The following is a 16040-nucleotide window of genomic DNA, read 5'->3' as shown; positions in this document are numbered from 1 at the left end:
GAACCATTTCTTGGCAACTTGTGTGTACATTTTTCTCATAGACTAGCATAGATGTTTTCATACATATTTTTCAGATTGTTAAGAACGGATGCGTGTCTGTTTTGATATTTTGAAATAATAATAATAATAATAATAATAATAATAATAATAATAATAATAATAATAATAATAATAATATTGTTTTCATTTTTGTGCTTCTATTTTTAATATATGTGTGACTGGTTTGATTATCAAAAACACGTACATCATCATCATCATCATCAAACAACAACAACAACAACAACAACGTTTTTGTGGTATAGATTCAAAGTAACGAATTAAGAAAATAAGATTTCTGTGTCCAAAAATAATTACTCAGTAATGTATTTGAAGAATGTCCCCGTTGCATTATTTTATCTGTATGACTGTCTTTTGTAGATAATGAAATTTCATTCCGACATTTCGGACATTATTGTGATTAATGCAGATTGATATCAAAGTTTAAAGGTCACGTTATCCTGGTTATGATGCAATATTATTTAAAATTTACGAAACGTATATTATATCAAAACAAAGCCATGTTAATCATGTACATGTATTAAAAGACAGAGCTCATTAAAGCACGGGATTTACTTACAGTTTAAAAACAAGTTCAGACACTGCAAAACAAATGTATAAATGTTCATTGACCGTTTAACCGTTTAATAACATAACATAACATAACATAACATAACATAACATAACATAACATAACATAACATAACATAACATAACATAACATAACATAACATAACATAAATTTATTGCATAAAACTCTTTTACAAAGTTTATAGCAAGCAATACATAATTGCGGCAGGTACATGAAAACGTGTTTTCAGAAAAGAAAAAAACAAGTTTATTAAATTGACTTATGAATACATAGTATTTTGCACATTTTAACAAAGTTCAGTGTATTTTTTCTAACATGTCAGCTTTTGTTATCAAAATAAGAGCATACAGTATTATGGAGGTGTATGGACAAATTATGAAATTCTTATTCTATTGGCAAAATATATATATTTCGATAAATTACAAATATATTTTTTAGATGTGGCATTCATTAATTGATCAAATTTATGTATAGATGGCCAACGACAAAAATACTGCCGAAAATATTTGGTTCTCAATTCGCGATATTTAGGACATACTAAAATAAAGTGGAATTCAGTCTCAACTTTTCTCATATTACATGATTTACAAAGCCGTTCTTCTCGCGCGATATTCTCGTAACGTCCGGTTTCTATAAGTAAACTGTGCGACGATGTTCTAAGTCTTGATAGTGCAACCCTATACTTGTTCTCTTTAATGCAATCTAAATAATGTTCTGTTTGAAAATTATGCTTAAATATACAGTAAGATTGAAGGCGTGGCGAATTATTTATGTCTGAGTACCAGCGTTGATAATATGTATCTAATATGCGTTGTTTTATCAACTGGAACGGTATATTATTCACATCCGTTTGTTGATTCCAGACATAGCTTAATCCATGTTCATCTAAAATACTTTTCACTTGAGCAGCCCAATTAAGACCACGATACTCACGACCGCTATCAGCGTCAGCTTTTAAAAACGTATATGTCTGCTTTATTAATGAAGAGTCCGCGTGCTTTAATAATTTAATCCAATATTTAATTAATAATGAACTGCACCGAAAACCAAAGATATAAGTACGATTTATTTGCGAGGGTTTACTTGCGTGTCCTCTTTGTTTATCGTAAGTAGATACACCGGCTCCCTGGAGATCACCGTCTAATAGATGAACGCTCGGCTTGCTTAAAATGAAACTGAATATCCCAGAGTAATTTCCCGTCATGTGATTAACTGTGGATGAAGACCTTATTTAGGCAATTACTTTCATATAGATTACTTCTTTGCATTTTAAATAGGTATTGTCATTCTGGATGGACTTTTTTTTATCAAATTATGGTTGAAACTTGGGACACAGTCTGTATCGTGATGAGACGTCTTAAGATTATTTGAGTGTGCTTTTATGTTTTGTTTGTTTTTGTTTCGTTTAAAAACAAAAAATCAGACTGGAGAAAAAATAACAACAAAAATAAAAAAAATCAACAAAAACCAAACAAAGCTCGACTTGGTCTGAAAAGTTACTTTACAAACGATTTTTTAATCAATTTTGCAACATTTTTGTATCAACTGATCTTGAAATGCTAGCCATATGTTTTCCAAAGTGATAATTACCAAACATATTGCTTACCGACTGTGTATAAGAGTGAATATTTGAATATTTAGTTTCGTTGTATCGTGTGTTAATATGTTTTCAAAGTCACTATTTAAAGTTTAAAAGTCTTTTGTTTAAAAGGTAATAGTGACTCAAATCATGTAATGTTTACTCTTTATTGAATTTTATTGTTAAAGATATACCATGCTAATTCTTGAGTAAATTATTTTTTTACAGTAATTTATTGAAATCTATGAAATTCTTACTGAATTATTCTAATTTGCATAATAGAGTAAAAAACTATGTATGAGAAGCCGCGTTACCTATTACAGGTCAAGTATAAAGTTGGTATTTTCTTAAAAAAACAAAAAAAACAAAAACAAACAAACAAAAACTGCCAGTTATTTCAATGACACTGTGTATTTATATTGTGACCACCTATGGTGGGTAGAATTTTAAACATAACATATCTACTTTGTGTGAAGTTAAAACATGTTTGTTTATTATTTACAAAGACATTGTGTAGCAATGATCCATATTTTCTAATATCAAATTTGATGATAATATACTTTTAAGTGCTCATTCTGAAGGTAACTATTGTTACATGTTAATATACAATATAAATACAAATACAACACTATATCACAAATTCATTATAAATCTGTATCAGATTTATATGTACCCGTAAAACTGTTTATTCTATAAATACTGTAATAGTTAAATTGAATTAATGAGTATTCAATCAACAGAAAACATATAAAAAATTTGCAAACGCTTCAAAATCAAATCAATAATACCAAGTAAGTCGGTTTATTTGTACCATAATACTATTATACCTGTATATCTGTACCAGTTCAAGAACAATAATGCAAAAGTGTATTTTTGTAAACGAATATAAAATTTATCAATTATTTGTATCAATAAACACATGCTTAGTACTATTTGTAAACAATTTTCAAGACAGGCAAGAAAGAAAAAACCGGTAAAAACCATCTCGGAAGTATACATGTATATGAATTAACTTCTTATCAAAACAGTAATAACGAGGAAACAAGACACTTTATGCAAAATGACAATGCCATCGTTGATAAAACATTAAGATTAAGTCCACTATTTCTATACTGTCAGACACAATAATCATTTATCCTGACATAGAAATTTCATGTCTGAACCACGTCTGTTAATGGTGCGGCATATTGAGGTTATATATGAATTGTGACTTCTAGGAGCGATATGTCCATTTGTTATATTTACCCAAGAGAAATCTGAGAGCATCTTTCACGAGACCTCTTTAATATTTTTCAGACATCAGCCAGCACGTGAGAAGACTCTTGGGAAAACAACACAACATCTGATGTGAATGGGAAAGCAGGCACTTCAATAAACAATGAATATGAATAGGGTGATGATGTTTTCTTAGCAAAATCACTCAATCACATCCTGTGATGAATGACGTTGAAGCAAGCCAATCTAATTTTCGTTTGGATAAGGAAGAATATTACGACAAAACAATTATAGAGGGTAACTTAAAGTTAGATTGAATAGTATTTGGTTGGAGTACAGTGTTTTCTTAATTATCATAATTGGAAAACTTATCAAATAATGTGCCATAAAGTATGTTATGTGAGCTGAACAAATTTGGAAGAAACTAAAAATGTCGGACAAAATGAATCATTTATCACCTTGGGATTTAAGCGGTGTCGGTATGGGATTCGGTCTTTACCGGCCTAGGCGCCCAAGTTATACACTCGCTACTCAAGCACAACGGCAAAGAAGTGAAAGTTATAGGTACGCTGTAAGAAAGAGTACCTCTGATCCGGACGAACCTGCCGATTTTATAGAAGGGATTATTCAAAGAAAGAACCGAAAAGAAAGCTATGTTCGTGCTACACGCGGCGAGCACACAGACGTAGAAATGAGTGATGTTCGCGAAGCAATGCGAGCGCTTGATGAAGAGCTTGCTGAATGCTCGGAGGCATCAGGTGCAACCGCCATTTCACCGACAAAACTTCCGCCACCATCAAGTCCTGTCATTCTGATAAACGATCAGAGCTTTACTAACAGTAACAATATCAGTTATGCAAATCATAATGAACAATATGAAAAGTTGAATGGTTCTCAGAGACACAACAGGAAAAGTTTACCAAACGCACTTTCTGAAAATCATATACAGGAACTGAAAGAGGTGGTTGCGTTGAAACGGTATTCTCCAAATCATGAACCACAACATAGTCCGGCACCTGATCGTCAAAGAAAATCTGGAATGTCCTTACCTGTGAATGATAAACATGAGGAGTATAATGAAGATTCCGTCTTCACTACGGAGTTTACCGAAGGCGCGAACGATGCTACAACGCCAACGTCCGTCGAAAGCACGCCATTTAAAGGATTCAAGAAAATACGTTTCAAGAAAAATTTAGTATTATTGTGTGTGAGCTTTATATTGATTTTCAATGCATTTAGAGCTATACAAAATCTCCAATCTTCCATTCACTCAGAGGGGTATCTCGGAATCATATCTATGGCATGTGTTCATGGAACAATGTGCATATCTTGTCTCTGGGCACCGGTTGTAATTAATAAATTCACTGCAAAGTGGACGCTGGTTTTCGGCATGTCCACTTATATTTTGTGGATTGCTTCCAATTTCTACCCTAGATTCTATACCCTTATTCCGTTTGGAATTCTAGCCGGTGTTGGTAAAGGAATACTATGGACCGCGGAGTCTTCTTACATATTGAAGTTGTCTTTCGATTACTCTCGTATAACTAAAGAGGGCTTAGACAAAGAAATGTTTAGGTTTCACGGAATATTTCTTGCGTGCTTCCAAACGACTCATATATGGGGAAACCTTATATCATCCCTGGTGTTACACAGTGCAAAAAAGTCATTGATAAAGGATGAAGAACCAACATTTGATTATTATATGAATACGAATGCATCATATGTGGAAGGAGATATGGTCGGTGGTGGGGAGATAATCACAGGTGGATCTTGTGGGGTCCTGTATCCATGCCAACATGCTTCTATTTCTACCGGTAAGTGTGAACACTTTGAGAATTAACAAGCCTCGATTATATTGTATAAACAAATTTGAATATGATATGAGCAATGAATAAACTGATAGTTATCTTACAATAAACTGAATAGCAATGTAATATCAATATTGCACTCACTGATAAAAAGCAGTAGTTTATGTATCTAATAAGGCATTCACAGATCAATAGCTTTAGAAATAATGAAATTGTATTCACAGATGAATATCAGTAGACTATTGATAACGCATTCACAGAAAAAAAAGCAATTTGATATCAATGTATTCACAGATGAATAGCAGTAGATTATTCATAATGCGTTCAAAGATAAAAAGCGATTTGACATCAATGCATTCACAGATGAATAGCAGTAGAATATTGATAATGCGTTCAAAGATAAAAAGCAATTTGACAACAATGCATTCATAGATGAAAAGCAGTAGAATATTGATTATGCATTCACAGATTAAAAAAGCAATTTGACATCAATACATTCACAGATGAATAGCAGAAGAATATTGATAATGCATTCACAGATTAAAAAGGCAATTTGACATCAATGCATTCACAGATGAATAGCAGAAGAATATTGATAATGCATTCACAGATTAAAAAAGCAATTTGACATCAATTCATTCACAGATATATAGCAGAAGAATATTGATAATGCATTCACAGATAAAAAGCAGTTTGATATCAATGCATTCACAGAGAAATACCAGTGGAATATTAATTATAGATTCACAGATAAAAAGCAATTTGATATTTATGCATTTACAAATAGATAGAAGTAGAATATTGATAATGCATTCACAGATAGAAAGCGAATAGATATCAATGCATTCAAAGAAAAATAGCAGTAGAATTTTTAATTGATAATGCATTCATATGTAAATAACGTTATAAATATATATAATGCATCCGCAGATAAACAACATCAAATCTTAATAATACATTCGCAGAAAAATAGCAGTACAATATTTATCTAATAAAAGTATCATCGATACATGACATAAAGAAAGATTGACGATGACTTTGCGGACAATTTCCATCGTTTTTTATGCGGTACCATCAAGGGTACCCACTGAGGTGTTTTTTTTTACTTGACCGGACTGGACATAATTTTTTCCAAGATTCGTGAACCATTTTATGGCTATACCAGTAACTTATGTGCAAATATTTAGATCATTCCCTTACCCCGTTTTTACAGAATAATCATATTACTGTCCAAACTAACTAATTAAAAAAAGAATGGCGTTCTTATGCTTTTGACTCAAATCGGCGGATTATGAATTGCACCAAATCGATATTTAATAAAATTTTGAGTTCATTTTTTATTATCCTTTGCAGATTTTTTAAATTTTAAGTGCTTCACTTGATCTGTTTAAGAATTTCTTTTTAAGTTTTAAGGCTTTCTGACCTAAGTAGAACTCTTTTAAGCTAATTTAGTTAATGCCATTGTACAGGACTTAATTATGACATCAGCAAAAAATTTACGCAAAAGCTAGCTGTAAAAGCTACATTACCGAAAAGGACATAAGAACTTTAAAAAGTATTTAATTGCTTATAAGCCCATTATGGCCCAGAAATGCTTTTATTTTTTTCTCAAAAACCATTAATTTCCGGTGTACTTTTTATAGTTTCAAAACAGTTACTCATTGACCAATTACCTGAACCATTGTTTATTCTAGTACAATTATAGTAATAAAGTATTTTATATGGAAGTAAAAATACTACTTTGTTTACATTTTGCTACCTTTGTGACAAATTATTTAACAATAAGTGCTACTTTATTCAGGTAACATGCATCAAACTGGCTCTAACCGTTATTTAAGTGTAATACAACTCAAGTTTCCCTGTCTTAATAAGTAAACATTTATTCCTTACTGAGCCATTATATGCCTTAAATGTATTTAGTTATGTACATATCTGATATAAGAACAAGTGTTGTAGCTCCACACATGTTTACAATGGCTTGAACACACTCAATTAACAAACCACATGTCTTTTTAATCAAGTCAACAGTTGACTATAAGTTAATCATATAGAAGAAGCTAGTTTCATTAGAAAATTTAACAAACTTATTCGGCAATATAAGCGGCTGTTTCCCGTTTAAAAGAACACTATTCTCAGACATGGTGATTTACCCTGGATCTAAACTCAATTTGCTCTAAGCCATTTTACGTCTGAAACAGATCTTATCTGAATAGCTGTCCTGGCGTCGGAACACGGCAATTCCTTGTTTACAATTGACAGAACTGTTTCTTCTATATGTACTTAATATGATACAATGTCATTGACATTAACAGAAACATGAGTGCAGATTGATATTAGTTAGCTAAGATATATATAATCTAAGGATTTGTTATAAAGACGTCATTAAGTTTTGCCGAAAGGACACTTACAAGCTTACAAAATAAAGCAACGTTTGAAAATATGCCAGCCTGATATTTTATTTCAAATATAGTTTTCTATTGGTTTGATGTGTTAAATGAAATACAAACTTTGAATCGTTCGACTCCCAAATCAAGATTTTTGCAACGCCATGTTTGTTTGGTTTCATCCAATTATTTTGGCCTTTCCTAGAATGTTAAGTTGCATGAGTTTAGGTATTAAAGCGGCCTTCAGATTTTCTAACATAATCCGTTATTATGTTGATGATTTCTATGGATCTTGTCAGCACATATGAAGTTCGACTGGAATATTGACCAGCAATTCCTTTATTTTGAACCCATTCTCAATAAAAGGTTCAATAAGGGTTTGTTTGAATGTTAAGCATCATGTAGTAAAACCTCTGTATTTGGAGTCCTTTCAGCGACATTTTCTTGATACGCATTGCATATTTTTAGGCAAACCAAACCCACGACGGAAAAAATATCTCGATGAAGACTGCATAAAAGGCCGAATAAAAACGGGTAAATATAGAGGAAAGCCAGAAGGATAAAATCACATTTCGATTTTCTTTAAAAAAAGCTTTGAATTTTATATAAATGTTTAAAATATTAAAACCTACCCTGTAATTGGCTATTTTCTCCTTCACATATCGACTTAAAGCGCACATTTGGAGCAATATTGTTATCCATATAGGTATCCACCCCCGTGAATATGCATTTTTAAAGATAAAATTACTTATATACTTACTTTGAAACAACACAGAAATTGTTGTTTTTTCTTTCAACAGAAAATAAATCTGAAGGCCGCTTTAATGCGCTCATTTGTTTAAATATAAGAAAACTATTTCACTATCCGTACATTTTTATGGATTATTCTATAGTATAAATGTGGTCTTAGTGAACTTAAACATTAGAATCATTTGCTGAGTGTATGATCTTTTAGATGTTTGTTTTCCAACAGACAAAACGAGTAAATATTCAAAAACATGATCAAGACATGATTTTTGTTATCCATACATTATCAAGATATCAGTTTTGACGAATCGGTTCACTTCAAAGGATAAATACATTATACATATATGTTTAATAATGACAATGCAAAGAAAATGAACATGTTTTTAACGATTTCAAAATGTATAAAAACTACTTTTTGTTAATATATATTTTAAAAAAAGTTTGTAAATTCAAAACTTCAAGGAAACTTGTGATTAAGAAAATCAATTTCTATTTCTTATTAAATCATTTTTGACAACGATGTCCAAAGATGAACACATCAAGTTAAAGGCATAATTATGCCTCAGAAATCCATAGTTTTTTAAGTCTTTAAAAATGTCAATTTTGTGTTAAAAAAAAGTTTTAATAATTGATTTAGAGCATGCCAGATGCTTAACAACTGAAGAAAGTCGAACTAAATGTGCAGTGATATGTCATAATGGTAGCAAAATGTAAATAATACATTATTTTTACTTCCATACAAAATTCTATTTCACTACAATTATACAAAGACTAGTGTCAAAAGAGCAAAGAGAGCAAAGTATAGTTCATCTACATCGCAAATGTGTAATTTATTTGAAACTTTAACAAGATAAAAAAAGGTTTTGGGGAAAAAATGATAACAATTCTGAGGCATAATGGTTCTTTAATACATTGTGTAACAGAATCATAGATTGTCATGTCGACCGGCAGAAGTGACATTAAACGTTTAAATTGGCGAAATTAACCGTACCTAAATATTCTCCCTTACTTGGAAATATGCCATAAAGAAAATAAGAGTACATTCCATGAATTATGATCGCATATGGTATCCGAGATATAATTTAGTAACTTAACACATTAGTAGATAACGGAACATATCGTTAATATAGATAGCTTATATTATCAACACCTCTGTGATGGAAGACATGGTATAAGTGCTAATACTATTATAGTCAAGATATGTAGAAGCAGACGAACAATGTTCTTGAACTTACTATCATATTACATTTCAATCACAATTTATTTTAGAATATAATATACGAGTATTTATCCTACCACTGTTATTAAATATAAACAACGCACATATTTTTATAATGATAAAACAAAGATATCATAATGTCATTTAAACATAGATTCGAAAATATGTCCTTGTTTAAAAATATAATTGAACTTAAAGCTACATTCTTCCAGAAGAGCCAAAATATTTCAAGAAAATCAAACTTGAGAAAAAAGTAATAAGATTTTAAGGAATGTTAATTGATTCAAGATTTAAGTACTAATTTACAAGTTATGTGTGATTAATGACTGCTTTTGTAGTATTTACCACCATATTTTAACTGCGTTAGTAACGCAATAAGGGTTATTTTGTATATCCTGACCTCTTCCGGGAAATTCACATAGACTGCAATGTGTAAATTACTGTCTTTGTTTATATTAAAACATTTTTTTCAAAATATTCATGAAAATTTGCATGAATCTAGAGAGATACTGCTTTAAACATAATACATGCACCACGTTTTTTTTTCATTTATTTTTATTTGGCTGCAACGCATTAGCAATTAAATTCTGTTCAACATGTAAGGTGGATTGTTTTAAACAATAACAAGAAATTATATGAGAGTTAAAATATACTGTCATCTAGGCTATGAATCATCATTAAAAGGCTCATTATGCTCCAGAAATGCTTATATTTTTATTTCTCAAAATATTTTAATTTTTTGTTGTCCTGTAATAGTTTCCTTAAAGTTACTCTTTGACCAATTACCTGAACCATTCTCTCTTTTCTGCTGATGCTTTTGGCAGTTAGTATAGCTGTAGGGATTTAATACTGTGTATGGAGACCTAAATACAGCTTGGTTTACATTTTGCCTTCTTGACAAACAGTTTCATATTCAGTGCTGCTTTCTTCGGCTAATAAGCTTCTAACATGCTCTAAAACCATTATTTATAAAAAAAACATGTTAAAACTTATGTTTGCCCTTTGTAAATAAGAAAATAATAATTTTTATCTGAGGCATAATGTGCAAAAATACAATACAAGAGGTGTCTGAAAAGTGTTTTTATTCCATTAAAATAATGACAATACAAAGGGTTGCTGAAAGATTAGTTTATTTTCATATATGAATACAATACAAAGCAATACAAAGGTTTTTATGTATTTTTTCATCAAAATAAAGGCAATAGAAAATATGGCTGGAATCTCCATTCATAAATAAGTGAAGTAAAATCAATACATAGACGGATGCTTGAAAAGTTCTTTTTTTTATTGAAAATAAAAACAACAACAACAACACATATTAGGAGTGTCTACAAATGGTTACTAGTTTTTATTTTATCGAAATGAAGTCACTGAAAAACGAATTTATTGCATTGACAACACTTTTCTGAAAAGTTCTTTTTGTTTAATTAAAATAATTGTTTTTATTAAATTTTTATTTACTTCATTGAAATAAATGTAAAATAAAGCGTAGCGTAATTGTTCAGTTACTTCAATGAAAAAAATGAAATAACGATTTTGCTGAAATGTCCATTTATTTCATTGAAATAAACACTATACAAAGGATGATTAAAAATATTCCTATCTGGTTCCTCTATGATTTGCTATCCAGCTTGATTACGGAACGCCGGGAGTTAAACTCACGAACCGGCGCATACATGAAATAATGCACGGATGAGTACGCGAGGTCTTCCTCAACAAGTATAACTGGATCGTTAGACAAACGTAATACTTGTTATATATAAGGAAATAATTTGTTTTTACAAGACACTATCCTAGATATTGATCAGACCAGTATGCTCGCTGCATATTTTCTTGATAAAATATACAGAAAACACATTTTAGATGTGAAATGCGAATGGAATGTTCAGTTTGCAGACAACTATATATCAAAATTGCATATCAATATATCATAAATGAGATATTTCTCTGAAAGGTCAAATCTTGAAGAGAATGCCATAACAACTGTCTTAATGGAAAAATATACATTTTATTAAGATAACATTAAATGTTGGCAAACCTTGAGCGCACAATTTGATTACGATTTTAATAAACTTATATGTGTGAAATATTGTGTTTCTTATTTGATAAGAGCGTACACATTAGTATTAGCAAGATCACCGGATTTGTAAATGAGGGGTCGCTGTGTCAATCCTCGGACGTTCTCCGTGACCACAGACGCTTGGGGGTCAGATCCTGCCCCCCCCCACGTGATACGCCCCTGTAAACACTCTACCAAAACCATTTTAATATTTAAACACGAATTGTACATCTGTTACAACGATAAAAATGGTTTTCAAACAATTTTAACGTATATGAAAAAAATACCGTATACCATCAAGTCTCAATAAAGTAAAGATTGCAGACTCCAAAATGTAAACACGATCACCCTTGTATAATAAAACCTTTATAAATCATTATTAAATTAACCTTACCGTGACTTTTCCGGTGTAAATCAATAGAAAATAGAATTATCTCCTAGATGCAATCAGAATAAACATTTATACATCTCATTGTAATATGAAAATCAACATTTAATTAAAAACGAAAGTAAATTTTGCGTTCTGTCCAACCAATACGAGACCTGAGCCCGGCTCTGCGTGGAGCGCTTGTCAAACCGGTATCCAAACGGTGTACATGCTTTCGACTAGATATCTACTCGAGCATTATATCCTCGTGTCCCGCGTATTAGCTGTCTGCAAACGCTCGTTTAAAAGACATTTATTGGCGTCCGCGCCGAAGCGCGGCGCTCTTATGGAATGAGATCAGATTTTGTGAAAGGGCGACAGCAACTTCTCGAGCCTTTTAGTCGGTCATAATAAAAGCCGAAAATTCCGATCGGTATGAGGGTGCTTGATTATTAAATAAGAATGAAATGTCGCGATATGTTACAATGAATTTTCGCAATGCAAACATTTACAAATGAAATAACCTTTTCCGTCAATAAATCGCGCTCTTCGGGGTTTTTTATTTATCATTTTGTAGTACACAGTCGGTTATCATGTCATGGTATGTTATTGTTGTACATGTATCCTAGAATGATCAGTTGATGACCTAAATATTCCAAAAACCTATTTATAGATATATCTTTTTATCACTCCTATCGGTAAATGCCGGTCTCTCCCGGTCTATTTTGACCAGGATTTACTAGTGACCGGCGAATAGTACCACACGTTTATTGTCCGGTCTCTCCCGGTTTTGGAGTAGATGTTTGATATCGTTACAATTAGAAAAAAACAACAATAGCATGTTTCATTTTATCTATATGAGATAAAAACAATAAATATGTACACGGATTTATATGTAATATAAATCCGTGATATGTACAATAATTGAGAAAAAGGTACATTTTTTATGGTATTAAAATGACATTATCAACTTTGAAACATTTTATTTAATTATTCAATTTGTTATCCGTGTTTAGTAAAGATGCCGAGGAATTATTCAAAGTTACAAATTAGATTTTTATGAATTATTCAATTGATCGATAATTTAAAAAATGATAAAGAAAAATACAATGTACATGTACATGGTTTAAGAATAAACAATATTATATATTGAAAGATAAACCATAATTTACTGACTTTTTCCAGTTAAACTTTGACTTATAATCGTCGGTCAATATGACAATTGAATTCTTAAAAATTGTTTTACAATTTTAATAAAAAAGAGTAGTAAAAACTCAGTATTAAAATAGCACATAAAACACAAAAAAGAATAAAAGAAAACAATATTCATAAAATTTGTATTTTTTTTTTTAATTAAAATTAATAGATATTACAATTATTGTATAATAAACAATTATGCTCAACATGATCAACATGGTAATATAACCAGTGTCATATTTTTACTAACTTAAAGTGTGAACAGATACCTTAAGGGGGTCTTCGCTAATAGCGATAACATGTACATAATAAGGGACAAATGTGTGGTACGTGTTGATCATGCGTTACACATATGGATTAAAAATGATTGCATACATGTATATCCGTTGTTAATAACCACGATCATAAAGAAATAACAAGTAATATTCTAATCTCTAGCATGCCAATCAAAGTTCATAATGAACAATGTCTTTCGTCCGCTCATTCATAAGTGGTATACATTTCTGGTAGTTTATAAGAATATCTTGTCATCGTATGTGTACTAGTTCATCTTCACTTGCTGCATTTCTTGCTTGGACGCCCTTTGATGCTTTGCATCAATGCTTTTCTTGTTTGTAATTAAACTATTACCAAGATGCACAGTGTGTTGTTTCCCAAGTTTTATTTTAATTCTATATAATGCACAATTTAAATATTTGAATTTGGACATGAGGATATAATGCTCGAGTAGATATCTATTCGAAAGCATGTACACCGTTTGGATACCGGTTTGACAAGCGCTCCACGCAGAGCCGGGCTCAGGTCTCGTATTGGTTGGACAGAACGCAAAATTTACTTTCGTTTTTAATTAAATGTTGATTTTCATATTACAATGAGATGTATAAATGTTTATTCTGATTGCATCTAGGAGATAATTCTATTTTCTATTGATTTACACCGGAAAAGTCACGGTAAGGTTAATTTAATAATGATTTATAAAGGTTTTATTATACAAGGGTGATCGTGTTTACATTTTGGAGTCTGCAATCTTTACTTTATTGAGACTTGATGGTATACGGTATTTTTTTCATATACGTTAAAATTGTTTGAAAACCATTTTTATCGTTGTAACAGATGTACAATTCGTGTTTAAATATTAAAATGGTTTTGGTAGAGTGTTTACAGGGGCGTATCACGTGGGGGGGGGGGCAGGATCTGACCCCCAAGCGTCTGTGTCCGTGACAACTGATCTCGAATATACATTTTTTTGTCATTGTCTCACATCACTGATTCAGAAATGTTGTAAATCAAAGTCAAAGTGAAAATATCTTTATTTGTCATCAGTTCACAAAAAGTGACAACATGATACATTCCAAATATTAAGGGGAAGACTAGCAAAGATCGGAATTTAGAAAAGTGTGGATCCTTTCATAGAGAATAGAAAAAAGTTGACTGATACGAAATTAATGTACACCGAACGTTTTTTATTATTACATGTATTTCCATTTGTCTTGTTATGTCGATTAAGTTATTTATTCAAGGTAACGTACTAAAATATGACTAGTTGTCTGTCACTTGCGAATCCTCTAGGAAAGCAAGTACGATACACCAACCGACAAGATATGACCAAAAATATGTTAAACAAACAAACAAACAAACAAATAAACACGACATTCCTTGTATATTATGTCAAATATGTTACATCGCAACTTGTCATACCAAAAAAAGCCTGGTTAATAGAATAATTCAGATGTTAAAGATATCGTTGTAGATATAACTAGTTTTTATATTTAACATTATGAACAAGAAACAAATATTATAATCAAAAAATTTTATGAAGACTTTATTGAATTTCAAATGTTCAATTGCTTGTCCAAATTTCCTTAATTTCATTATAAATGATACAAATAATCTAACAAATCTGTTAAAAATTTGGTCTTCTTAAACAAAACCTTATAAAGTCATGGGGATAATACAAAAAAATGAAATAACTATAAAAAAGAGCTAAAAGTGACACTAAAAATATTACAATTATCAATTTATAACAATTTGATAAAAAAAACTTCACTGTTGCATTTTAATAGGTGACGCAGAAGACAAAAATCAAGGCGAAATGCTGACACTGCTTTTACTAACATTGACATTTAATATATGTACATTAATAAAATATTTATTGAAAGGCTGATGACTTGTGAATTAATGCCGATGTGTAAATTAGTACAAAATATTACATTTGCAAATCCTTCGATCTTTTTAATAAGGGCGGCGTTTTCTACATTTAGAATAGCACTTTTTACCTAAGTAATTGTAATGCAATTCATGGCAAATAAAACTCATTGCATTGCAATTGCTATTATTACACAATGTACAGTTTTGGTAATAAAATTGTAATTCGATGCATTACATATAAAACTTTCATTGTAATTACTATTATAACACAATGTACAGTTTTGGCAATGTATTTTCAATGCAGTGCATTTCATGATAATACAAATGATCCCAATCAAGCCTTGGATAAATTTATTTGTTTCTTTACTTATATTAACTTTTCTTTTCAGATGTTACCAAAGATGTACCGAGTACAATTTGGAAACTCATGAGTGCCTACATAATCCTTGGCTTTATCGCTTTGTTCCTCACCGTTTTATGTCTCGACAAAATTGGTGCCAAATTCGATCCGGACAAAACAGGTTATGAGGTAAGGTGTACATTGCTTTATGCCTAAAATAATGAATAATTCGTTTGTAGTCAATAGCTGCAATCAATTAAACTACAGTTTAAGGGGAACTTTTATATTTCCATGCGTGCGTATACACTTGAATGTTTCTTGAATTAGGACAACAGCGTGTGTAATTTGA

At 31.0% G+C, this 16040-nt stretch overlaps 1 protein-coding gene across 1 annotated transcript in view; it reads left to right on the top strand.

Annotated features, from left to right (window-relative positions):
- Positions 1–16040, top strand: part of LOC132760166 (protein unc-93 homolog A-like) — a 69763-nt gene that overhangs the window by 34147 nt on the left and 19576 nt on the right. The window contains exons 2-3 of the mRNA XM_060752082.1: positions 3504–5236; positions 15741–15880. Coding sequence (XP_060608065.1) covers positions 3853–5236; positions 15741–15880 — 1524 coding nt within the window. The 5' untranslated portion in view covers positions 3504–3852. The remainder of the gene's footprint in view (positions 1–3503; positions 5237–15740; positions 15881–16040) is intronic.

The sequence above is a fragment of the Ruditapes philippinarum genome, unplaced genomic scaffold (assembly GCF_026571515.1).
Source record: "Ruditapes philippinarum isolate M1 unplaced genomic scaffold, ASM2657151v2 ctg68_1_1_1_1, whole genome shotgun sequence".
In the NCBI taxonomy this organism is placed as follows: domain Eukaryota; kingdom Metazoa; phylum Mollusca; class Bivalvia; order Venerida; family Veneridae; genus Ruditapes; species Ruditapes philippinarum.
Note: the sequence above shows the minus strand (reverse complement) of the source record. Positions and strands in the feature narration are given on the sequence as shown.